The sequence below is a fragment of the Felis catus genome, chromosome B3 (assembly GCF_018350175.1).
Source record: "Felis catus isolate Fca126 chromosome B3, F.catus_Fca126_mat1.0, whole genome shotgun sequence".
In the NCBI taxonomy this organism is placed as follows: domain Eukaryota; kingdom Metazoa; phylum Chordata; class Mammalia; order Carnivora; family Felidae; genus Felis; species Felis catus.
In genome coordinates, this window is record NC_058373.1 from 121,918,473 (window position 1) to 121,944,804 (window position 26,332).

At 50.4% G+C, this 26,332-nt stretch overlaps 3 protein-coding genes across 7 annotated transcripts in view; 1 reads left to right on the top strand and 2 right to left on the bottom strand.

Annotated features, from left to right (window-relative positions):
- Positions 1 to 3,460, bottom strand: part of POMT2 (protein O-mannosyltransferase 2) — a 43,705-nt gene extending 40,245 nt beyond the window's left edge. For 2 of the 4 annotated variants that reach the window (XM_045060310.1, XM_003987863.4), the window contains exon 1: positions 2,808 to 3,460. In XM_045060310.1, the coding sequence (XP_044916245.1) occupies positions 2,808 to 3,265 (458 nt within the window). In that variant the 5' untranslated portion in view covers positions 3,266 to 3,460. Of the gene's footprint in view, positions 1 to 730; positions 857 to 1,758; positions 1,828 to 2,807 lie in introns of all 4 variants that reach the window. The other 2 variants (XM_045060311.1, XM_045060312.1) reach the window with 2 other exon arrangements.
- GSTZ1 (glutathione S-transferase zeta 1) lies at positions 3,459 to 18,651 on the top strand. 2 transcript variants are annotated; one of them, XM_003987864.4, is made up of 9 exons: positions 3,459 to 3,551; positions 6,524 to 6,575; positions 8,480 to 8,547; positions 9,021 to 9,101; positions 9,452 to 9,577; positions 10,679 to 10,757; positions 11,310 to 11,362; positions 11,792 to 11,841; positions 12,628 to 18,651. In XM_003987864.4, the coding sequence occupies exons 1-9, from the start codon at positions 3,537 to 3,539 to the stop codon at positions 12,752 to 12,754; spliced, it is 651 nt and encodes a 216-aa protein (XP_003987913.1). In that variant the 5' UTR covers positions 3,459 to 3,536; the 3' UTR covers positions 12,755 to 18,651. The 2 variants fall into 2 exon arrangements, with proteins under 2 accessions (XP_003987913.1, XP_006933088.1); XM_006933026.4 differs by lacking the exon at positions 3,459 to 3,551 and adding an exon at positions 5,838 to 6,245.
- The window catches only part of TMED8 (transmembrane p24 trafficking protein family member 8), a 35,164-nt gene continuing 27,362 nt past the window's right edge, over positions 18,531 to 26,332 (bottom strand). The window contains exon 6 of the mRNA XM_023255898.2: positions 18,531 to 25,517. Within this exon, the coding sequence (XP_023111666.1) occupies positions 25,300 to 25,517 (218 nt within the window). The 3' untranslated portion in view covers positions 18,531 to 25,299. The remainder of the gene's footprint in view (positions 25,518 to 26,332) is intronic.

Here is a 26,332-nt window from a genome sequence, read left to right on the forward strand (position 1 = left end):
TTGATCCTATAAGTGTCAAAGGGGATTATCCCATTCCGGGACTGCTGTGTGTTGAGTGGTGATCCTATCCTATCCTGGGTGGTCCAGAAGAAATAATATAAATCCCAAGAAGGGAAAGTGAAATCACAGCCATAAAGACATAGGGCAGCTAGAGCCAGGAGAGGCCATTCACCAGGATAACAGCGCCATCTGCTGGACACAGGTACCAGGCACATATTATTTAAAAGGGAGAGCTATCGGGGCGCCTGGGTGGCGCAGTCGGTTAAGCATCCGACTTCAGCCAGGTCACGATCTCGTGGTCCGTGAGTTCGAGCCCCGCGTCGGGCTCTGGGCTGATGGCTCAGAGCCTGGAGCCTGTTTCCGATTCTGTGTCTCCCTCTCTCTCTGCCCCTCGCCCGTTCATGCTCTGTCTCTCTCTGTCCCAAAAATAAATAAACGTTGAAAAAAAAATTTTTTTAAATAAATAAATAAAAATAAAAGGGACAGCTATCAACCCACTAAGCCTTTATTAAAACTGAGTGCCCGACCCATGAAGGCCTTAGGACTCTTTGGCTTGATATTGCCACCTTGGGGTGAGTCAACTTAGAATCGAAGGCTACAAGGGAAGGGCTCAACAGGCTTGCTGGTCAAATGGAAGTGATATAGCTGGCCTGGCCCTAGGGGCATCTTGATTTTTTATAAGAAGAGGTAGGAGCTCCCACTTTGGAGAAACTATCTTCCACTCCGCCACCTGAAGCAAAACCACTGGCTCAGTGGAGTCTTGATTCACAGAGGTTCCTCTCAAGGCCTGGTTCATTGATAGCGTCCACGGGGCAGCAACAATCATCCGGTCGCAGTGACAACTCTGGAAGGCCAGCTGTAATAATGGTTGATGGGCACAATTGGCTGAATTGAAAGTCATTGCTCTTGCCTTACACAATAGTTTTGAGAAACAGACAAGTTATACTTTTATTGGCTCTTGGGCTTTTACCACTAACCTAGCTTCTGTGTGCCACCTAGAAGACTATATACTGAGAAATTTCAAACACTCCTCTTCAGAGCCAAGAACTGTGGGGGAAAATGTCATGGCTTCCTGTCAATGGGACAATCTGGATCACTCACACAGATGCCCACAGTAAGGACCAGTATTCTGATAAGACTGACTGAAATCAATGTGCAGATCAAGTTTGTACCAAATAGACTCCTGCCATTGCCACCTGGATTCATGAATGCCCCAGGCATGGAAACACATCTATCATCGTGGACTGGGCACAAAGTAAAGGACTATATGTTTCTGAAGCAGAAGCCATCACTGCGTTGTGGTGACTTGTGACTCCAGCCAAAAGCTGACCAGTTTGTCTTGCAATAAAGGAGGCCACATCGCACTGGGCATTGACTCTGCCCACTCCAAGGAAACTAACTGTTTTAGGACTTTGTTCTCCTCTCCGGGCTATCACTGGTGCCTTACTGTTATGGACACTTTTTCAGGTTACAGTGTTGATGATGCTGTTCCAGTCTAATTATCTGACTCCACATATGTCATTGGGGTCCTTGAGACTAAACAATGTCATTCCAAACCATCCACAGTCTGACAATAGTGCACTTTTTCCCCCTTATTATTTTCCCTTATTTCCCCTTATAATTATTCACATAATAATGAGCCAATAGTCAAGGTACTTGATGACATTCCATACTCCCTACCCTCCACAGGCATTTGGTATTGTCAAGCACAGAAAGATTTCTAACTCTGCTTCCCTCACCTCCTCCTGGTTCACACACCTTAGTTAAGCAGTTTGGTCACCTAATGCAGTCATCATCAGAAAGGGCTCATCTCCTCTTGGCCAACAACTGGGTAATGATCAGGATAAAAGAGGTGGAGAGTTATATAAACCTACATTTTGAACATTTTAGATTCTTCCTGGACTACTCCTGAGCATGATTTGTCCTTCTTTCCCCTAACAACTCCAGATCAGCAGGGGGGAGGGAGTGGGAGATCCAAACTTAAGCCAATATGCTGATGTTCACCCTACTTCCTGGCCCATGCGTAAGTCCTTTATCTCTGACCCAGGAGTCTTGTGTCTTCTGCCAACACTCGTGAAACAATAATAGGCTAATTTATTCACCTCCCAGTAGGATAGCCCAGATAGGTTGATAGCTGGCTTTTTGGTCAGAGTTCCATTTCTAACATTCCCTACGCTAACTTTCTTGTCAGGGATACTGACAAAACATGGTATCGCTTGTTCACTAATAAATTAGCCATTTTCAGATTGTATAAAACTTTTTCTCCTTCTAGTTGGAGACTTTTTAAACTTATCTCATGAAATTTGAGTCCTACAAAATAAAGTCTTTAAGAACACAAGTCTCTCCTCACAAAAGGGCCCCAGACCTGCTTCCTGAGACCCCTGTCATCATCCCTGGACACACAAATTGTCGTCCCCTCTCCCCAGGATGATTTTTGCCTCCCATGATGCCTGGAAATCCTGCAGATTAGGAACTCAGGCTTTAGGGAATTCTATACTAAGAATTTCCAATCCTCCTTGAAAGTTCAAAGCACCTTTAAAAGCCACAATCTGAAAGACCGCTTTATCGGATCTTAAGGAATCCAACTGCCAAAGCAAATCCCACTGCCAGAGTAAAAAAAAAAAAAGACTCCTCTCACAGAGACTGCCCCTGGCCAAAAGCAACCTCCAGAAACCTGTTTCCCACTCCAGCGCAGCCCCGCCCCTCATCCTGTGATTCCCGCCCCCTTCGTGCCCCCGGGCCAATCAGAGGGCGCATCCCTCCCACCCGGTTGCCATGGGACCCGCCGAGTCCCTCCTGTCACTCACCAGACGTGCGGCGGCTCGTCCAGACGGTGGAAACGGGTGGCGAAGGACAGCAGCGTGACCAGGGCCAGCAGGGCCCACCGGCCAGCTGCCTCGAAGTGCCGCGAGCCCCAACCAGGCCGTTTGCGGCTCCGCGCTGCAGGCTTGGCGGTCTCGTCCGGGCCCACAACCCTAGCAGTCTGGGGCCCACAACGGCCCCGCCGGGGACGCAGCTCGGACCGGGCCGGGCCTCCGCCCACCGCTGGTGGCATCCTGCCCCTCCTCAGGATCGCCCTCCGGCCCACCGGCACGCTCGGTCTTGCGAGCCGCCCGGTCAAGAAGTCATCCAGGTCCAGCTCGGGGTGCCCTGGGAAATGTAGTTCCCTGCGCCGGCAGCGGGCCCCGGGGCCCCGGCCTCTGGGCTGGGCAGGGAGTGCGGTCGCCGTCCGGGCCGCTAAGAGGCGGCTAGTGGCGCAGAGCATGACGGACCGCGCGGGCCCGGCGGGCCGGCCAGGGAGAAAACGGGCTCAAGGAACTGCAACTCCCAGCAGCTCCGGGAGTGGGGGCGTGGCGGCAGGGCGGGGCGAGCCAGAGGAGCCCTTAAAGATCATTCTAGTCCAACCCCTAGCTTTACCACAACAGAAGTGTAAGCTCTGACGTGTCGGGGTCTCACAGGGCCACAGCCGTCGACGAGTCGGAGAGTCCCAGACGTGAAGTCTCCGGGCCTGGAAGAGGGGTGGCCCGAGGCGCGAGATGCAAGCGGGGAAGGTCTGTGCCACGCATACAGGGAGAGGGAACTACTTAGAAACACTGAGAAACCCTGGGGGGCGGGGGCTAAAGGTGAGCTTGGACAACGCACGCTCCCGGCATGCAGAGCGCCGCACGGGCGCCGCTCTGCGCCTGCGCACTGCCAGCTTCTTGTTGCCCGCTGGGGCCTGTAGTCTGGAGAGGATTGGGCCCGACGCGGCGCGGGTTGGTGGACTGTGCGGGGCGCTGTGGAGTCGCTGTACCCTCGCGCTCCACCTGTCTCTTACCGTTCTCTCTGCTAGGTTTTCAAGACGTTGTCCCCTGCTTCCCTCTTCCGTACAGCCCGTGTGGTCTTTCCCAGCCGGTCGGCCCGACGGGTCCTAACACTTAACCTAGGGCCTTCCCGGGTGGTTTGCTTTATGAGAGAGCACCTGGACGCTTTAAGTCATTGCCAGCACCTGGGGAGCGCCTCCCCGCTTGGCCCAGAGCCACGGTGTCACCTCTGGGGGAAGGGGCCCGAGAATCTGCATGTTTAATAAGCGCCCCCGATGAACTTTTAAAGTCTTATTCAAGTTTGAGAACCACCAAGGAAGGTAGCGGGCATGTCAGATGGGATACAGCATCCCCGTAATAATATATAGCTCTCCCACTCACAAATGGGATTTTAGGAGTCGTTCTCTCAAAACATGCGTGAGAAATGGTTTAAAAATAAAATCTGCTAGACTCGTCAGAATCCAGATTTGAATTGGGAACGAAGTTCCTCCAGGGGTAGTGATGAGATGAATTCTTCACTTGGGCTTAAAATCTAGCTCTACAAGTGCACAAGGGAACACAGGGTAGTTGACGCAATTATCACTGGTAAGAGGAAAAGCAGAAACTGCTCTCCGCTACGTTTCCTGATGGCCCATAAGTAGGAAACCAGGGGGCAGTGGCATTCGCAGTGACTGTGGTCACCCTCAGCACAGGTGAAGATGTAACATTCAGTAATTAGGTAAGACATTTCGTTAAGGATTCTAAGCTAATGTCTGAGGCTCTCTAGTGGTCCCGGCCCTCACCAGCAGCCCCTGCCTCTTGGCCCCAGGAGCCCCTCCAGCCTGACCTGTTAGGGAAAGGGATGTACCTCTGAATAGGGTTCATCTAGTCGTGGCCACCTAGTTCCTCTGCTTCCAAAGACACCTGCCGTCTATCACCTGCCCTCTGCACCAGAGCCATCTTTACTTTCCCCACAAAAGGTGCCTCCAGTACCGGCTGGAACTCCCAGGCTCAGAAACCAACCTGGGAAGGCCTGGTTGATAGTTCAGGGATGTAGTCTAGAGAGGATTGGGCCCTCTCTAGAAGACGGGAGTTGATAGTTCACGGAAGGTGAAGGCAGGGCCACAGAGCAGTTTGGTGTGCTCCGGGGTGCAGAAGGGAGAGGGAACTTGGGGGAAATGTCTGTAGTCAAAGGGATGGTAGTCAGGGGTGATCTAGAAATCCTGTTGTGTTCTCCCTCATCCATATGGATACACACGTGTCTGCCCGGAGATTCATGAGTGCTAACTACTAGTCCTGGGCCCTGCTTTGAAATGCTGACTACCCAAGAAGGACCAGAGAAATGAACTTTGAGTCTTTTAAACTTTAGAGGAGAGATCACACACACACTCAGCCTCCTCCAGGGTAACAAAAATGAGAGAAGAGGGCCAGGTAAAGAACATGGCAGACCAGAGAGGGCATGCCCTGACTGAAGGAGGCCAGTAATTGTCTCCAATCAATTGTTGCTACTCAAGAATCCGAGTCCACTGTCTCCAAATCTTTTTAAGAAAAAACAGACAATAGGGCTTATATACGAAACATCTTGATTTTTCAATGTTGGCAACCAACTAGAAACATTTTTAATTTTTTTAATGTTCATTTATTTGAGAGAGAGAGACAGAGTGCAAGTGGAGGAGGGGCAGAAAGAGAGGGGGACACAGAATCTGAAGCGGGCTCCAGGCTCTGAGCAGTCAGCACACAGCCCAGTGAGGGGCTCGAACCCACGAACCGTGAGATCATGACCTGAGCTGAAGGTGGGCGCTCAACTGACTGAGCTACTCAGGCACCCCGAAACATTTTTAAATTTAAGTAGACCAAACACAATACACTATAGGCTGTCCTTTTGTGACCTTAGCTTTGGAGTCCATGGGCATATCCCCCAGCTATTTTTATGAGACCATCCTAAAGGACTGATGGGTGGGTGGTGGGTTGAGAGAGACGGGCACTGCAGCATGAAAGAACTAGAATTCCTGGTCTTTCTGTCACTGCTGGAAGGAATTATGCTATCATCTTACAGCAACCCCTCATTTTACAGATGAGAGAGAAAAGACTAGAGAATAGAGAAGGCAGGGATCTGCCCAAGGTCACACAGAGCTAGTTCCTGCACTGGGACCAGACCCTAGGTATGCCAGCATTCAGTGCACCACACTGCATGAATTACTGCTCCCAAAACCAAGCCACCTTGTCTGCCCAAGACACCAAATCTGGCTCCACCGGGAACATAGAAAACTTCCCACAAGTTAGAAAGAGATGTCCTTTCTGACCAGAGTCAAAGTTTCCCCGGAAGCCTATCTAGCCCAGCTTCCCCATTGGCTCATGGGATCCACCCCTTCAGGGTTCCTCCCCCTGCTCTGCAGCTCTGAGAGAGGGGACATTCCTTGAGAGGCCAAGGGTCACCACAACACCATGACTGAGTCTGGCAAGGTAAGGAAGACGTGCAGGCTGGCTGCCCTGTTGGGGGCCCCTTGGACCTCAGGGATGCACGATAGCACGGTTTGGAGCTGAGGGACCCCACCTGACTCCCAAGGCCTCTGACCCAGAGAGCTCGGAGTCTGGCCTGAGTTGCAGACACGGGTCTGGGAACGGAGGCCTGCTGACTTGGAGCCCCCCGGCTGAGGGCCGTTGCCTCACCAGCGGGCTTCTGGGGCTGAGAACCCCCACGAGCATGGGTTAACATGTATCTTCATGCTGTCTCTCCTCAGCCCATCCTGTACTCCTATTTCCGGAGCTCCTGCTCATGGAGAGTTCGAATCGGTAAGAACTGTGCTCCCACCAAGAGCCTGGGGGGATGGAGGTGGAGAGAGCCCTGCGTGGAGAGCTGGCCTGGGACAGAGGGGTATTCTGTCAGACAGGGCACCACCCCCAGCAACCAGTGTCCCCAGAGCCCTGGAGACTTTAGCACCTGCACCTCGAATGGCACCTCCACCTAGGAAGTGCCAAAAAGAGGAGAGTGGGGGTGGCAGGAAGGTGGGTTGTCTTTTCCCTTGGACCTGCCACCTCTCCCGTCCTGCTCTCCAAAGCCACTTAGCAACCACACTTAAAGCAGGCTCACAAAACCCAGAGGTGCTTGGTAACTGGCAGGGAACAGCTGGCCTTTCTCCGTTCTTATCTTATTTGATCTGGCAATTAAACGGAACTGGCCAGTGTCAACCCCAGAGGCTTCAAGGAAGCAGAAACCAGGGCCCTCCGGTTTAGTCCCAGCTTGACCCGTCCCTCCCTCAGCTCAACACAGCCTGTGGCAAAGATCATAGTCCCAGCTCATACTGCAAGAAAACCGTGCTGGATGTTTTTATGTGCATGGTTCCATTTAAACCTCGGCAACCCTAGGAGGGAGGGATTATTGTTGCCTTCATTGTACAGGTGAGGAAACTGAGGCACGGGGACATTAAATAACTTGCCCAAGACTAGGTAGCTAGTAAGAGGCAGAGCTGGAATTTGAACAGCTAGTCTGCCTCCAGGGTCTGTGTTCTTAACTACTCTACTGTTGGATGAGGAAACCAAGGCACAGGGGCTCATTAAGTTTCTTGCCCAAGGCTGCACAGCTAGCAAATGAATGTGATGAAATCTGAACCCAAGCAGTCTGCCTCCGGTAGTCTGGCCCTAACTGGGAAGCCATCTGCCATGACCCTCCCCCGCCCCACAGTCAGTTGGCAGTTGCTAGAATCAGTAGGCAAGTGCACTGGGGTGCCAAAGGACACAATCTCTCCAGGCACCTCCTCTGGGCCCAGAACCTCTGCCCTAGCTGGGCCAGACAGGAGCCACAGGACCCATGTGCAATGACCTCTCCCTCCTGGCCCCAGCAGCCACTTTGTCCAGAGTGGGGCTGACCAGCGCTGAGGAAGAGCCCCGTGCCTCCCAGTCTCTCTTCAGACCGTGACACGTCTCATCCCCTCCCCTCGCTCCTTTGCCTTTGCCCGAGACTAGCCGTCACCATATTTCAGTGCACATGCGCATACACACACACACACACACACACACACACACACACACACACACACACACAGAGTCTTCACTAGGCTGGTCCAGTGTTTACCCTCACTTTGCCAGGGGAAATTATCAAAGGGCACAGAGAGGAAATCTGGTCACTAGGAGTCATAGCAGATACTGTGAGGCCACTAAAGAGCCCTGGTGCCCTGCTTGGAATGGGTAGTAATCAGCTCTGAGAACAGAGAAAATGGATGAGAAAGGGAATTCTTCTCTGAAGAGTGTCATCTGCTTGTGTATGCACTTTGTGGTCACTTGAGCACCTGCCCTGGGCCCTTGGACACCTTCATGAGAGAATAATTGCAGGTCTCCAACAAATAAGCCCTGCTTGCCACTGTTCAAGGCCCTGGAGGGGACAGAGGTGACCAGAACACTTCCCTGCTGCCCTCCAGGAGATCCCAGGGTGCCAGGGCACACGCCTGTAGGCACCACTTGGGTGCGGGGACCCTGTGCGGGTATGGAGAGGATGGCCCTGAGAGTTTGGGGGCAAGAAGAGCCTCAGAGACCTGAGGGAGGAGAGTGGGTAGTGACCAGGGAAGCTGGAGAGATGAGGACAGGGCCAAGTTGGGCCTTGGTCACCTAGCTGCCTGGAAAAAGAAGCCTCCTTCTGGAACCTCATGTAGCCCTTGGAAGTATAGCCAGAAGCTGTCCCCTGACTCTGCTGTCTCTCGTAGCTCTGGCCTTGAAAAGCATCGACTATGAGACGATCCCCATCAACCTCATAAAGGATGGAGGCCAGCAGGTGAGGAGGCTGCCCCCGGACCACCATGTGAGAGTTGGAGGTCTGGTAGAGGGACCCAGAAGAGGGTGCAGACTTCTTCCCCGCAAGAGGTGAACCTGCTGGCTCTCCCTGGAGGGACGGGGAGACAAGCTGTGCAGCATGAGGAGTCATGGGAAGGGCCCCAGTTCCAGGCTCTGTGCCACAGCCTGGCCTCTCGGTGCCTGACCCCAGGAGGGTGAGTGGCGAATGGGGGTCCTTTCCCCTTGCTGGGCCATCTGGATGTACCTTGGTGACCACAGTGTGAGGTACAAGGGGACACACACAGCCAGGCCATTGGGATGAATCCTGTAGTTCAGCAGCCAGTGGATTTTGGAATACTGCCTGGATCCCTCAGGCCTTGCCCAGGGGAGGAGAGTGCAGGTGGGCCGCAAGCCTGGGGTCTTCCTGTGTGCCCAGTCCAGGCCACCTCGTCCATCAGGTCCTTGTCTCCACAGTTCTCTGAAGAATTCCAGGCACTGAATCCCATGAAGCAGGTGCCGGCCCTGAAGATCGATGGCATCACCATTGGCCAGTCAGTGAGTGCAGGGCCTGGGAGGCCCCTTGCAAGAGGGGTGCCCCGAACAAGAGGACCTCACAGCTCTTCTTTGCTTGTGTGCGGCCAAGTGCCCAGGCCTTAGTAGGGACATGATAAGTTCCTGGAAGAGGGAGGGAGCTCGGCTGGTTGTTTGGGGAAGTGACGGGAGACTTGAGCATATGGGGACCAAGTTCTGCAGGACAGGGGGCCACCAAGAGCTCTTCCCTGGGGGAGTGTCAGCCTCGCGGGCTCCAGCTGAGGAGGGCGAGGAGGAGTTTGCTGGCCCCGTCACTCTGGTCCAGGGGTCTGTGGCCCTCCCGTCCCAGTGTCTCGCTGCTCCCCTCCCAACAGCTGGCCATCATTGAGTACCTGGAGGAGACTCGGCCCACTCCACGACTCCTGCCTCAGGACCCGAAGAAGAGAGCCCACGTGCGCATGATTTCCGATCTCATCGCCGGCGGCATCCAGCCCCTGCAGGTGTGGCTCTGGACTCGCACCCTGCACGCCTCTCATATGCCTCCCCTCACGCGCTCTTGCCTTCAGAGGCACACTGGGTGTGGGGCCTCATAGTGGGGTACCCAGCTTGGGAGTGGGGGCGGCAGGAGGACAGGAGGGCTCCTCAGGGGCTTAGACCCAGACCACGTGGCAGAGGGGCGAGGGATCCCAGAAATCACCTGCCTCGCGGGGGCCCCAGCCGCATTCTCAGAAGCCCCAGGTTTCCAAGGACAGCCCAGAGGTTCCCAAGGAGGGGAGGGGCCAGGTGGCAGGGGAGAGGCTGAGTGCTGCAGAGCCAGATCCCTCCCCACCTTTAACCAGAACGGCCTCCCTCTCATCTGTTCTGTAGCATAGATTGGGAGTCTCGAGAGATTTTTATCTTTTAAAATTTTCCCTGCTAAAAAATAAGTGTTAAAGCAATTCATCTGTGCTAACCCCTGGCTTAAATGAGGAAGTAGCCCCAGAAAGGTGGAGGGACTTTGCAGAGTCACTCGACTAAGAATGGCAGAGCAGAGGCCAGGGCCCAGGACCCCTGACTGTACCTGTGCCCCCATCCCCATGTTACCTTGTTGTTTGTAACAAGGAGATTGGAGCAGACAGGTAGTCCCATTTTATAGATGAGGAAACTGAAGCCCAGAAGTGAAATGGCTCCAGGGGTGTAAGGATGGAACAAGGGTCCAAATCTCCTGAAAGCCACCTATGCTTCTCCCCCATCCACCTCTCATGTTGCACCCCCCTCTCCTCACAAGGGGCCACATAAGGGAGACCCACTGGTTGCAGGGGAGATGGGCCTCAGGTCATGGCCGCGTCCTGTGCCCCCACCCATCCACACCTCCGCCAGGGTCACAAGCTTCCCGACAACAGGGGGCACTGGGGCAACCTGAGAAGGTGGCTGCTGGGATCACTCTCTGTCCCAGCCCCCATCCACCCTCAGTGCCCAGACGGGAAGAGGGGATTCATGGAGCCCAGGAGGGGACAGATGGACAAGCTGGGGCAGAAAGGGAACTGAGCTTCCCTGAGGGGGCTTGGCAGGCGCAGGCGGTTCCCAAAGCCAGTCACAGATTATCATCTTTGGTTGCATAGAACCTGTCTGTCCTGAAGCAAGTGGGACAGGAGAACCAGCTGACCTGGGCCCAGAAGGCCATCACTTCTGGCTTTAACGGTGAGTCCTTACTCCCGCGAGCCATCCCAGGGTGACCTCTCAATGACACAGCTCTCGTGCCTAAGGCCGTGGGCATCTGAAACAGCTTCCCAGGCTCTTTGGTCCTGACAATGGCATGGGTGAGGGTGGGGGGGCAGAGCCAAGGAGGAAGTGGGACTGGATAGTGTCCAAACCTGGCCTCAACCTGTAGTACTTCTGGGCACCTCAGCACCTGAGGCCCACAGCCCTTTGGAGCTGGATGGCCCAACCTCTGCTTCACTGCCTGCCCCAGCCGGGAAACGAAGGCTAGCAAAGCACCAGCCCATCGTGTGAGAGCTGCTACTTCGGCCAGTGGCCGGTCTTGTCCCTTCTTGGGGAGGGAACGGCCACTGGGCTGGAGGAGCCCGGGGAAACATCATCTGCCTCCACATCCCCGGCAACTCTCTCCAGATCTGGTTGTCGCATTCCCTCCAACACACATGCCCCAGCCTGTCACTCAGCTGCCCATTTCAGAACTATGGGGGCCAAGGCCCAGTCTGTGCCCCGAGTAAGATTCATGTGGCCTCCCCACAGCTCTGGAGCAGATCCTGCAGAGCACAGCAGGGAGGTACTGTGTGGGAGACGAGGTAAGCTCTCCCGGGCCTTCCTACAGCGGCCTTCTCCCTCCACCCTGGGGCAAGAGCAGGCCAGAGAGATTCCGGAGAAGGCATAGGGTTGGGGTGGTTTCAGGGCCCCTCACCTCATCCTGAGGCATCTCCTCCCTGCTGGGCGCCCAAGGGAAGTGTCTATGATGGTGGTTTTTAACAAGCACGCTAAGATCCACTGAGACCATCAAACCTTTTCTGGCCCCCCACAGAGTCGGTTGTCAGGACAACTGGATCCTGGCCTGGGAGACACATGGGAGAGAAGAGAAGGGGGATGGGGCAGTGGGGATGGGGTGGAAGACCCAGGAGCAGAAGGGAACTGTCAAGGGCTGGCAGCCCGTGGACACAGCCAGCCCAGCCTGTGAGTCCGGGGCACACACCCTGATGCAAACCCACCCGACCCTCTTTCAGGTGTCCATGGCTGATCTCTGCTTAGTGCCTCAGGTGGCAAACGCTGAAAGGTAAGAGAGCCCCACTGCCCATCCTCTCCCACCTGGCTCCTCCCCTCTAAATGCCCAGCCTCCTCCCACCGTCAGGCCCCAACTTCATCTACCGAGGAAGCGTCTCATGCGGAGACTCCCTCCAGCTGGCCAGGGAGCCCCGGGTGCCAGGCCACACCAGCCACTGTGGCCTAGAGGAGACAGGCAGAAGAAATCAGGGGAGCGCCCCCGACCATGCCCGTCTTAGCTCATACAATCCCGTATAGCCCCTGCTCCTAAGAGGAGGTGGCTCACCTGGTGGCCACCCCTAGAGGAAACCTCCCGCAAGAGCCTGCTGCCCCCGACATGGTATGTCTGTGCCCAGCAGTGAGCTCTACTCTGCTTTCCTCCAACAGCCCTTCAGGGAGGCATGAAAGAGTGCCTCTCTGGAAGGCATCATGTCAGGCACCATCAGGATACAGAGATGTTATGACACATTGGCTGCCCTTGAGAAGCTTGGGATATGGGTAGAGAGATTATCTGTATATGTAAATGTGTAGTAGGTTCTCGATGAACAGCCATTGCTTGGAATAGGAACAGTAGGCAACAGAGATGCTAGACAGTACTGCATGAGACCCGCCCATCCCAGAGCCGCCTGTGAACAAGGCCCCCACGTGACGGGGCCACCTTCCTGGTCCTTCTCTGGTCAGCTCCAGGGGCCCCATCCAGCCCACCTCTGTGCTTCCCTCGCTGCACACAGGGCAGTCTGCCCGTTCCCCTGCACACCTGGTGTTGAGATGGTGTGAGACAGGTGTTTCTCTGCTACAGGTTCAAGGTGGATCTCACTCCCTACCCTACCATCAGCCGCATCAACAAGACGCTGCTGGCCTTGGAGGCTTTCCAAGTGTCTCACCCCTGTCGGCAGCCAGATACACCCCCTGAGCTGAGGGCCTAGCCCTCAAACTGTGCCCCATGGGTGAGGGGGCAGGAAAGGGGTACAGGAGCAGAAGCTAGGTAGGCTGAACAGGCCTGGAAACAGGCAAGCCCTAGGTGGAGAAGCAGGAAATTTGAACTCCTAGCCCTTGAACTTGAAGTCTAGCCCTGGACCTGCCTTCCCACTGAACCTCTTTGTGCTTCCAGTACCCACAGTCTGTCGAATGTGGGTAGGGTGGGGGAGAGGATGCTGGGAGGGAGGAAGCCAGGAACATTACCTATTACCTATGTCATGGGCAGTCATGAAGATGCAGGCACAGTGTAGACTAAAATGCCTAGCAAGTTCACCGGAGAGAAGTCAGGAAGCCCGAGCGCCTCTTCCCTTCCCTGAGACTGTACCTGACTACAAAGAATGTCCACACTGAAATACGGTAATTAAACTGAAGCCCAGGCCTCTAGGTTATATTCAGTTAAGATGCTTTCCAGAAAACGAACATTCTTCCTAGCTGGAATCCCCCTGTGTCTGGGCCAGGAGAGGAAATCAGCCAGCCACTTGCCCACCCTGTGGTAGGCCTGGCCCCTGGCACTTAAGAGCACTGGAGAGAAAGAAGTTCAAAAGCCTGCCTGAGAGAACCAGACCCAGATGCAGAAGAGAACAGATAGAAAAAGCAGAAGGCGCCTGGGTGGCTCAGTTGTCTGAGCGTCCCAGTTCCGCTTGGGTTATCATCTTGTGGTCTGTGCGTTCGAGCCCCGCATCGGGCTCTGTGCTGACAGCTCAGAGCCTGGAGCCTGCTTCGGATTCTGTGTCTCCCTCTATGCCCCTCCCCCACTTGCTCTGTCTCTCCCTCAAAAAGAAATAAAACATTAAAAAAAATTTTTTTTTTTTTTTTTTAAGGAAAATTAGGAAAGAGAGCATTTTGTGACCAGCTAAGTTTCCAGGGCTAGAATGGTACTATTAAGTGTTGACTGGAACACGGAGAGGAAAGTTGGCCCACATCCTTAGGGGCAGCATTCTCCGGATCAGTCCCAGGAGTAAGCACTTCAAATAAATCCAGTCGTGAATGGCCTTGGGAATTGGAGGCAGGCTCCTGCGTGGGCAGTGTGAACAGCCACTGATCAGGATGGCTCAGGACCCCAACCAGGTAGCAGCTCACCTTGAGGTCCCTTCTGGAAGTGGAATCAGATGACTTTTATGTCCTGTACCTGAGATTTCATTTCCCCTGCATGGCTAGGGTTTAAACAGTGAACTGAGATCGATGTGTCTGGTTCAAATGGAAGCCGCCACTCTCAGCCGAGTCCCTACAGCCCTGATCCCAGAGTACCTAGTTCTCCCATCATCCCCTTTGTGGCCTCTTCTTTCCTGAATTTGGGTTCCAGGCTTTAGAATGACCAAAGTGGGCCACTCTTGTTCCCAAGCTGTGTCTGTCCTGGCAGAGCCAGAAAAAAGCACAGGACAGTAGGTGAGGCACAGCAGTGACAAGGGAGACTCGGCGGTTCCTCCTGTCCTGCCGCCATCTTTCCCTCAGCTTACCCCAGACTTGCCTGGCTGGGTAAAGTTCACCTGGCCTCCCTCCAGAAAACCTTGACTCAAGAAACTAATCTCAGCCCAGGGATCAGGACTGGCACCTGACTTGGACATTTGAAGTTGAAGGTGATTACAGCCCCCATGGATTTTAAAGACAGAACGAACTCTGGGGAAAGGAGGCTGGCCACTTCAGGCTGTGCTCCCATAGCCCCATGGCAGTCAGCCTTCCTGGCTCTGGAGAGACTGGAGAGACACCTATCTCCTCACAGAGATAGGTGAGGAGCTGTGGGCAAGGCCAGACGGGCTGCTGCCGCCACTTCCCTGGGATTAAGGAGACAGCTGGCTCTGCCCCTCGCCAGCAGACACCTTGGGAGCCCAGATGATTGGAACCGATTTCCAACACTGCTGAGGTTACCAGGTTCCTCCACCCCTTCCTCCTCCCAGTCCCATCTCCGGGCAACAGACAGAGAGACTTCCGGGAAAGCAGGGAACTAGACAGAGTCTGCATCCAGGACAGGGCACTGAGACAGACAACCTGAGACCACTCCTCCTGCCCTGAATGATTCTAGAGAGAATTAGATACAGTGAAGGGGGGGAATGGGTTTTCCTGGAAGAAAAGTGGTGGCTGTCCTACTCCAGCTAGTAATGGATTTGCCGCCCCCTCCATTCAGTCCACCAGCTTGCGGTGAGCCTTCCCAGGTGACCCTCCCACCACCCCCCACCCCGGCTGGGAGCAGGGATATGTGGCCGTGCCACAGAGAATGTGGTAGACATGGCCCTTGCTCTTCCTGAGCTTTTGTCCCTCCCCTTACTGGTGGAAGTTTAATTGGCATGTGAACTCCACCACCCAACAGGCCCACCATTGCTTCTCTGCTTGTCTGTCTGATCCAAGATGACTTCTAAGAGTTCAGTTTAGGTCTTCTCTTGGACACTACCAGATATTAACCCTTTTAACCTGGGACTCTATCAGCCTAAAACTGGTGGCAAGAGCTTAATGGGTTTTAAGGAAATCTCAAATCAGGGGAAGAGGTGATACAGCCTCTGTTGTCAAAACATGGAAACCATCCCTCATCTGTGGCACACTTTCCATATTTTTCTCATAGTTCCCATAGTTTGGTCCTCTGATTCAACAGGAAGTTTCTGGTACGTGTCAAATGTAAGGTGAATACCAGCTGTGGGTGGGTAGGGAGGAGAGAGATGAATTTGTGGCTTTTCCTCTAGGCTCAGCAGACATCCTTGGAGTCCCATTTCTGAGGCGCTCCTTTCTATCTGGCTCTCCCCAGAGCCCCCACCCCCAAACTCAGACAAACCTGACCTTCTCCACAAAAACCAGAAATGTGTCTACGGCAGAGAAAGAAACTCGCTCCGGGCTCCTGCGAGGTGACTCACCTGGACCTTGCTGGTACTTGCAGCATCCCCGCATCCTTCACCTGCACCACCCAGAGGAAGTGCCTAAACCTTTGTGGCTCTCGGCTGCACTGGCTTTAGGAGGACAGTCGTCTATCTTCCCACCTCACGACGTTTTTGTAAAGATTTTTGTATTTGAAAGACAGAACCTAAGCCCTGGGATCTCTCCACACAGCTGGCAGCACCACGGGCTGGTCTCGGGACCGGGCTGGGACCACCATGGCTGCCTTCTTCACCGAGACCTGAGGACAGTGCCTGAGCTCTCGAGGGCCCACGACAACTCTGGGTGTCTCCTGCGGGCTAGGGCACCGGACCTGTTGAGGAAGTGCGGGAACTGGAGATGAGATTTGGGGGCCTGCAAGAGAAGGCAAGCGGGAAGGGGGGGGAAAGGGGGGGAGCCACCAGTGCAGGGTGAACTGAGGGATGGAGGAGGGGAGTGTGGAAAGGGGCGATGGGATGCGCAGAGGCTCTGGCCTTGCCGAAGGACCACAGCCCGAGAAAGGAGAGCGGTCTGGTTTCTGGGCCTGTGGTTTTGAGTCAGAGTGAGGCTACCACTCCATGTGTTCCAGCCCCGGGCCGTCTGCGGAGTCCAGGTCACCAGCACAGTAAGCTGACCCGCCCTTGAGGGATGTGGAGACCTGAGATTTTGCTGGCTTCAGCCCTCCCCATCGGGAACTGTCCTCCGGGGCCCTGTGGCTGGTTTCATGGGAGGAAGGAGAACCCTCTTTATTCCCAGAAGAACTTAGCTGTGCTCCAGGGAGGGGAGTAAAAGAATGTGGCCTTTCTAAGCCATCTTCCCTGCATGAGAGCTGAGTGCTCTCAAACTCCTATAGGACTGTACTCCCGACCTCCCTGTGACCCCCGTGCCACACAAGGTGACTAGCGTTACTATGTAAGGGCATGTTAGATGGAAACATGTCCTTCCTGTGCAGCCATGGCTGGCCACCCCCTCCCCTCCCAGAATGTCCCTCTCTTCTTTGGGGGGCCCTAGAAGATCATGAAGGAGCAAATATTTCCCTAAGTACAGAGATGACTTAGAGGTCAAGCCAAATGGTCCTGGGACTTGGCAATAATTAGGATTCTCTAAAGTGTTTTGAAAACTGCCTCTTCTGTGACTCCCTTAGGTCTGCAAATAAGTGGTTTTCAGGGGTCAGATATATCTTTCAATTCAAAACCATCACCTATTTAGGGCATGTTTCCCAGCAGGAGCCTCTTTCCAAAGGCTGAGTGGGTGGTAAATGGCAAGTCCTTCATTCCCACCTCAGTCGTCAGACCTGTGGGGAACAACTGGCAGATCCCTGACCTGGTATGTCAGAGGCCACAGGGAGACCTGATCTGCAGTCACAGTGGGAGTGGCCACAGGGAATGGCCGGCAGATGCTGGAGTGGTAATTAGGTGTGGAGGGTCTTTCACCTCTACGGAAGCGGGAAATCCCGGCAAATACTTGAGAAGGATGAAACCAGGAAGGAGGTGCTTCCCGGACACACTTGAGAACAAAGCAAAATATACGGGATTTTGTTCCAAAGCAATTTGACATATCCATTAAGGAAAGTAGTACACTTATTGAACACGCAGGTGGATACACATACTCAGAAGGACTCATTGTATCGGCTCCTCCTAACTTTTAAACATAACTTACTTAGCTCTCATTCCAAAGTCACCAGCGGGCATCATTCCACTGCCAGAGAATATGTGAACTAACATGGCTGCCGAGTTTAGCCGGAACCTCATAGGTTAAAGAACATAAGACTAAATGTCAAGAGCCGCAACATATAATCCCGAGCCGTGTCCGGGTCAATGATGTGACAGAAATGAATGCCTTTAAACGTTAAACAATAACCTTCAATGGGCGCCTGGGTGGCTCAGTTGGTTGCGCATCCAACTTCAGCTCAGGTCATGATCTCGCGGTTTGTGAGCTCGAGCCCCGCATCAGGCTTGCTGCTGTCAGCCTCTCAGCGCAGAGCCCAATTTGGATCCTCTGCCTCTGTCGCCTCTCTCTGCCCCCACCCCGCTTGTGCTCTCCAAAAAATAAATGTTTAAATAAAAAATAACCTTTAATATATTATGACTTAGCCATTACATATTCAGCATAGCCAAACATAACTCATAAAAGGCCCCTAGCTCCATGTAGTCTGCCTGGGCTTTTTATGGTTGGTTGTGTCCTAGTTTGGTGGGCAGATCATATCCACTTAACTCACAATTATTTCCAATCTCTTCCTCCCTTATACAGCAGCCTCTAAAATACGACCCAAAGGAAAACAGAGAGAGCTCTAATAGGCTTGTCTTAGAATCACAGATCTCACTAAAGTAAAGATTTCAAAGGTGCTCCTTCCTCCTCAGACAGGAGTCTTTCTCATTTTGTAATAAATACCAGAGACACACATAGGCAGCATTTTAAGAGATGTCTAAGACATTTTTAAAATGTCATTTAAGTGTCATTTTTAAAATGAAAAAAAGGCTGAATTAATATCACCCGGACTGCGTTAATGATTACCCTGGTGTCAAAAGTACCAGTTCCAAATTTGAACACAGTAAGCTCATTGGAAAATGAACATCACTGGAAACCAAATACTGATAAAACTATAATGTTCTATTTAGTAATCATTACTGCGCGCCCACCTGTTCTGCCCTCGGGCCAAACCCAGTCCCCAGTTCGTAATACTCTGCGCCATGAATTTAAACACGGCTGAAAGATCTATCATTAATCTTTCTCAATCTTTTCTTAATTGTTAATTTTTCTTAATTTTTATAATCAAGAGATTACAGAATTACTCACACAGATTTACAGAATACCTTTCTTCCAGGAGGAATACAAAGATGAATAAAAAATGTCAAATGTAAATCAGGTTAAGATATAAGTCAAATGTTTCAGGTGCATAGTGAAAAAGTTTATTTAGGACAGATTTCAAAACTTGGAAGAGAAGACAAAGAATGCACAAAAGCTTCACAAAACAGTTACGGAATATAAAAACACAAGAACTGAGCTATTTAAAGAACCACAGCTCAGGATCATCTGTGTATCACAGCAACAAATTCAGTGCCACAGGGTGGTAAGAGAAGGTATTTTAAAGGAAAAACCACTCAGCAGGACACAACGATTGAGTAACAATTTGGTACAGAGCTCTTAGAAATCATAGGATCTGTTGACAGCATTTCTCATGATACAGAACATGTAAAACAAGATGACTGCAATAAATGATTGGTTGGGCTACTTTTATACTTTAAAGAAAAGACTGTTTCCCTTTCAGACCCCTTTTGTAACATCAGCGTCAAAGCATGATATAGAATAAGGAAAGGACGCCTTTGTGGTTGCCAATTTGCCAAGAAAGCATCATCATCTTTCATTCAATGGACAGATCTCAGTGCACAGCACCAAAGCAGGCCTTTCAGAAATATAAGTTAAATGGCATAAAGTAGTTTAGGAAATCTGCAAGCACCTCCCTCTATCCCAGTTATCCTTCCCCAAAGTCTGGCTTTCTCATAATCCATCCCTTTGATTACAAAGCAACTTTCTTCTGGGAATTTCAAAATGTTTCCCATTATTAAGGGCAAATGGGCACACCAGAGTCCATGGGTTACAGGACTGCTTTCTCTAGACTTCACACTTGCTCTTGAACATGGCTAAATGGACATAATTCAACTTGATTAAATTAAAACAACTTCATTTATGGGACAATAATCTCAGAAATGGAGGTCAGTAGAGTTTTTAACATGTAATTTCTTAGTACAATGTACTACTTAGGACGTGAGAGAAGGAATTAAGATAATGTTTTCCAGACAACTGTCAGCCTGAACCTAAAAATCAACAATAACAATAACAATAACAAGGAACATTTTACACAGAGATATTTCAAACCTGAGTGAAGAAGTGAGTTCAGGAAGAGAACTCTTTAAACTGTTGGCTAAGGGCTCTTCTGGAACCCTATATGCTAGAATATCCCAAACCTAAACTTCAGACTTGTTCATGACCCTATATCAGAACTTTTAGAAAATGCACTTTGTCCCCTGGAAGTCATTTCACATATATTATTTTACCCTTAGATAAGTACTTTAACTGACAGAAAACTGACAGAAAACTGGAAGTTTCACATATATTATTTTACCCTTAGATAAGTACTTTAAGTGACAGAAAGACAGGAAGCCTGTATATCTGTATTTCTGGGGCACTTTCTCCTCACATCTTAGAGTAAGGAAGAGCCATGAAATTAACCCGGTCCACATGCCTGGGACCTAAAAGAAATCAAAGTATGTATAATGGTAATCAGATCATGAGTTCAAACCAGTGACCAGAACCACAAATAATTTCAAAGCCAGCATCTTACATGTGGACTTCGTTTGTGAAGGAATAACTATTTATAAATGAACCCCATCAGGCATTGGGCCACTGGGTTTTCTTAGCTTAGTGACAAGCGATTCAAACAGCAGGGGTTTGTGTGGCCTTCATGGTTCAGGCAGGAGCAATGAAATCTGGTCACATAATACTTAGCAAAGCTTCTCTCACCCTCTGGGTCCCAAATCCTGCCCTAGCCTCAGAATCTAAATAAGTGGGTAAAGGTCAAAGAAGTGCTCACAGATGCTAGATGGGTTAGACAGAGCAAAGGGGTAACACCGACCATCACCAGGTACCAACTAAGCCAAAGCAGTTTTCTCCTGGATGCCTCCCCCATCTCCAGAAAACTGCCCACCAGGACCCAACTTCCAGGGGGTTCCTCTCCTTCTGAGAACACGGAGGAGCTGCAAACTCACACTACAATTGCATTTATAATCTGTGACACACATAGTTCCCAGAGAAGGAGGGCTTGCTCTAGTTATTACTCGACTCAATTAACTTGTTGTCTTCATTAGTATCCCATTGGCATATCCTCTTCATTCACTTGGTAAGGTTAACAAGAGTTCCAACTGATGATTGTATAGTCATACACCAGTAACTCAGCTATCCCAATATGGGACTATTAAGTCATAATCCTTCCCCAGTCCTACTTCCAACCAAGGCTGATTGCCTTATCCACTCAACTCACACTAGATGATTAATCGGATAAACAGAGGCCTTGGATACCATACTGCCAGTGCTAAACAATATCGTAAATAATCAAGATATCATAGAGAAATGGAGGGAGCCTAGTCCCTCTTTATCTCTCAGGTGTGTGGAAATGAGGGCCTAGGAATGGATTCCATGCATGAAGACTGGGACTTTGGCTGTAAAGAGGCTCACCACACACTGGGTTACTGGAGAGCACCCAGCTTGTGATTGGTTCTAGATACCCATTTCCTACTTACTTCCCAGAGAATCATGCATCGTGGCTTCCTGAGCACAAACACAATTCAAACAATGACTTGCTCTCTAAAGAGCATTAATCCCTTAATGTGCGGCCCCTCACAATAAAAGAAATGAAATTACCTTCCTTCAGACAGAAACTCACCTTCCAACTCTCTTCAACCACTGAGATTCTACAGGGATGGTGCTTTTTCCTTTTCCAGCAAATTCAGGTTTCCAGGAGTTCTACCCTTTCGGCCAGGTGGAAAGAGACTAGTTAAAGACGCTGATGTGGACCTTTTAGACCCAGGAGAAATTCCAAATGGAAGCTCTTTAAAGAGAGAACTGTCCCACTTACTGCTATGTGTGTGACCACTCCACACAGGTTAAAGAAGATGGTGATTCCTACACCTCACAGGGAGGTCGGCCTGCAGGGGCATAGCTGGTTCGCAAACATATGCCTGTGGCCTGAGGCCCTTCTGTGATGTTGGTCAAAATTAACTGATTTCATCCCTTTCTTGGCCAAGTCAAAACCAACGGGGGCTGCCGAGACACAGCTGCACCTCCTCCCAGCCCCTTTCTAGTTTCACCATCCTTCTCCACGGCCCAGAGAACATGGAGATGAAATCCAGCCTCGGGTCAGGGGATTACACTTGGTAGAGAAGACCTACTCAGAAGGAGTCTATCCTGTTGGGAAAGACAGCAAAAGGGGTTTGGAGGTTTCTCCAACAACCATAATGAGGACCAGCAAGGCTTCTGACTTCAACAACAGTTCCAACTAATGAAATACAGACTAAAGAACTAAACAAAATTGGGATATGAGCAAAACTCTGGGATGCATTTGATAGCTTATCTCTCTTCCCCTCACTTTACTCTCTTTTTCTTCCTTACTATCAGTTTTAAAAGGTAGTCCCCAAGCTGCACAAAACTCATTCAGGCCTCTCCCCCTCCCTCCACTAAAACAATCATCTTTTATGTAAATGTTAGAGTCACTCAACTCCATGCCTTAGAATCATATACTTTGGGGTTAAAAGGCAACATTTTGCAGAAAAGTGGTCTTAAAAAATAAATATAAAGATACAGACTTTAGGATTTGGGTTTTCGCCTAATTGTTCCAAAGAGGAACTGGATAGGGCCCATCAAAAACATCAAAACTCAGATATTTTCTATAACTGGTAAGTTCTGCAATAATGTTGAGTCCTACTGATTAACATAAGACAGAGAACTCTCAGATTTAACTCTTTCATATACACGTAGTAGGGGGCAATATGTACTTTTAAAAAGTCTGAGGTTTCCCTTCCTAAATAACAGATAAAAAAATATTTTAAAAATACATGAATGGCCTTATTTCAGGTTGTTACCTACTCCCATTATAAAGCTATACATTGTCTGAGGATTGAGTTTTAACTCTGGAGTCCTGAGGACCTGTCATAAAGCAACAGATTAGAATAAAGTCTTTCCAGAGCAGCGTCACAGTTACACTTACTCTACTTTTAAGTCCTCTGCTTGCTGAAAATTCTTTATCAAAAAGTGTTAGAAAAAATTAACACTTTAAACATGTCCTCCTTTCTAAAAGCCCCATCTCTCAACAGAGTGGCCAAGCTAAACAGACTGAAGAAATTTAAGAAGTCAGCTACTGTGTGTAGAGAATTTCTCTCTCCCACTACAAAGCATTCTCAGAATTCTGTTTGTATTTATTTGTGCTCTAGAGAATAGGGTGACAGGGGAAGCAGAGGACTTTGATTTCATTGTTTGCTTTTAAGAATTTGGACAGGGAGAGATTAAGGAAAGGATGATCTCTGAGGATTCGCTGGGCTATGAAATTCTCAGTAATTACATGTGCTTCCACAAATAATATTTGGTCCCTACAGTTCAATGATTGCAGAAATTTAATAGGAGAAGAGTAAATGGTTAGACAGCGAAAATATCTTTTTAGCCATTTTGTGCTAATGGAACAAAGAAACGCCAGTGCAGGGTGAAATGTAACAATGTCCAGGATTTCAAAAGTGACCAGACAAAAAGAGGCACATGGAGGTGACAGGAACAGGTCCCTCAGGCTTCCCTGATGCACCAGAACCAGGATGCCAAAGAAAGTAAGTACAGAGATGCTCATGGCAAAAATAAAGAGTGTTTGTTGTCCCAGGGAGCTTGCTAGGGCCTGACAGCTCCATTTTAAGAGAAAGCCAGAAGTTAATAATAAACAGGAAAAATAAATAAGCAAGGCTTTAGCTGACTGGAGAACAGCTCAGTAGAAAATTATTTTATAAAGATTAGACTCAATTAGCTAAGGCAGGATTCAACTTCATGCTGAAAGAGTGCTCGCTCCGTTTATCTCATGATTAGATGATGTGCAGCGAGTTCGCTTTTCGCTGCCCGAACAGATAGTCCCTAAAATCATTTCTAATTTCTTACAAGGTAGATAAACGCTGGCCAGTGTAATCCTCTACAAAACGCACTGAAATATAAAACAATGGTGGTGTGATGCTGCTCGGTCCACAACATCCTACCCTCCTTGGGGCTTCGCTCCCAGGGGAAGAGAAGGTACAGGCTGTAGGGCCCTTTGTTGGTGACACAGGTGCTACCGTGAGGAGCCCTGATCGAGTTCCTGCTCCCGTAGGGAGGACAGGTTTGGTGTCAGACACCTGCACAAGAAAGGGATGAGCCAAAGGAAACATCATGAGGAAGAGGACTCCTCAGAGCTGGCAAAGGACTTTGAAATCCCAGAATCATAGGATATCCTTGATTGGCAAGTCAAGTCCCCTGCACTCAATCCTGGGTGAATGGGCAGGGCCCCTCACGGCCTGGAATTCCTCACAGGGAATCCTGGGGAAAGGTGGCATCGTCCACCCCAGAAGGGCAGAGTCCTCCCAAAGCATCCTAGGACTGACCTGCAGGAAGGGAATTATCACTTCCCAGCTTCTCCTAAAATCATCATCTCACTCCACAGAAGAGGAGGCCTAAATGGCTCAGAGCAGACAGAAGCCTTCCAAGAAACAGATGGAAAGTATCTCAGAGGCAAAAATGAAATGTGCCAAAAAATAAATAAAGTAATAAATAAATTGAATCATTCCTCAAAATTCTAAGGCAGTAACAGACTCAACACAAGGAATAAGAAACAAGGAGGTACAGACAACCACAGCGGTCCCCTCTCTGCCCGAGGCCCAGCCACCCCACCGTTTTGGCTACTGACTGAAGCTCCCCTATCCTCCCGTGGCACTCCTGGGCCTCATGACTAATACAGTGGGAAGGCTGTGACCCGGAAAACGCAAGCTTTGGCCTGGTAAAGACAAATCCCATCAGCAGCAACAGTGAAGTTTCATTACCACCTTTTCTAAGAGACTTCGAACACCGAAAGCTTTAAACCCTCAATGCAAGAAACCTAAATCCAGAAACTTGAAGTCAGATTGTTTCTGAAGAAAAACTACTAAATAACACTCCTACCCTCGAGATAAAAAAGAATGGTGGGGAATCTGGAGTGGTTTTTGTTTTTTAACCTTGTCTCTCAGATTATACCCCTTCTTTGATTATACAAAAAATAATAATTCAGTAACATTTGACTTGCAAAGATGTGGATTCTGAGATCAATCTAGTACCTAATTTCCACCCTTTCCCCTTCAATTGCCAGCACCCTTGCTAAGGGACACTACCTCTTGAAGCAGGAAGTGATGGAGGCAGTTTCTCCCCTCTGGATCTTAGACTACGTGATCGTCACTTAGACTGCATGGACGTTCTTGCCGTGAGGGCAAGGACACAGGCGTGGGAAAGGCAAGAGGAGGGCACGAGGCGGAGTCGAACAATCTGGACTACTAACACCCCTCCAAAGGCAGTGAGGGCTCCCGGCCTGTGCTACAGACCAAGAAGAACCAGCAGGCGGGAATATGGCAGTGGTGAGAGGCTGGACAGAGCTTTCTCCATCCAAAACACTGGGTTCCTTCATGGACAATGTGCTTTTCCTCTTCCAGCACTTTCAAAAGATGAAGACTGGGTGCCACTAAACACGTCTGCAATATAGGCTGTGGGAGAGGAGAGAGCAGCAACTGGAATAATACCTCGTACCAAAACAAGCCTATTTTTAAAAGACAACACCCAACTACCCTTTAGGCCTTTGCCCAATGGGCTCCTTCACGGAGGGACGTGGCCGGAGTCTGAAGCAAGAGGAGCGTGAGTCAAGGACCACAGAACAGGAGCACTACACCACCACCTGCAGAAGCCGAGAAGGGGTAAAGCTACATGGGGTCAACAGTCAGGCATGCCAGGCAGGACGTGAGGGTCAGGAGCCTCACGCTCAACTTTTAGCTCTTGCCTATCCAAAACGAGAGGCACCAGCTGGCAGCCTGCTCCAGCCAGCAAATACCCGCCTGCCTCCTGTCCCGGCGGGCCTTCAGCTAGTGTAGTAGATGTGGAAGTAGAGAGTCTTGTTGCGGAGCAGGGAGTAGGAGTTGTCGAACTTGAGCAGGTAGATGCCCTCGCCAGGGTAGTCATGGCTGCCAGCCTGCACGTCCCGGTGGCTGTCTCGCCGGTACACGGGCATGACTTCCCCATAGCGACCTCGAAGGGAGCTCCTGGAGCCTCTCTCTACGTCTCCAACTGGGACAGGGTCTGCATAAGCAAAATGGCACAGTGTTGGGATATGACTTCAGAGACTGAGTAATCCGACCTCAAGAGAAAAGAATGGACCAGGTGACTTAGTGGCGTTTAGCCGGGGGAATGCTCTTACCCTCCTACGGGAATTTGGAGATGTCTGCTGACCTTTTGGCCATCAGAGAAACTAGTGGGTGATACTGCATTTAGTGCCCGAGTGTCCAGGAGCACTTAACATCAGGATAGTACCTGCCCAGCAAAGAAGCATCCCACCCCAAATGCCAATAATGTCTCCACTGAGAAACAATGATTTAGCCTTATACAGCCCACCTAGTTCCGGAAGTGTCTGGACATCTCCAAGGGGGAGAAAATATTTCGAAGGGAAGATTCTGACATCTCTTCATTCAACAGGAGAAAGAAACAGCTAATGGAGGTAGGAAATACAAACACACTGAACAGAGTGACCCAGAACTTCTACTTGGCCTCCTAAAGAACAGCTAAGTAAGACACAAGGTTCCCCCCACTGCCTAAAAACCTGAAGATTTCCCTGCAGACTTGCCTTTCCACGAAGAAGCAAGGGATTGATTTTTAAGATTATATAGAAAAATCAAGATGCTTGGAACCTACTTAGAACCTACTCATACTATTGTAAAAAAAAAAAAAAAAAAAAAAAAGCCTCTGAGTCATCCTGAGTAGGCATTGCAAATAACAACTGGAATAGAGCACAGAAACTATGTTTAAAACTACTCTGGGCCTATTTTGCAATATTTACAGATATTAAGTCACTACGTGGTACATTTCAAACTAATATGATGTTATACATCAATTATATC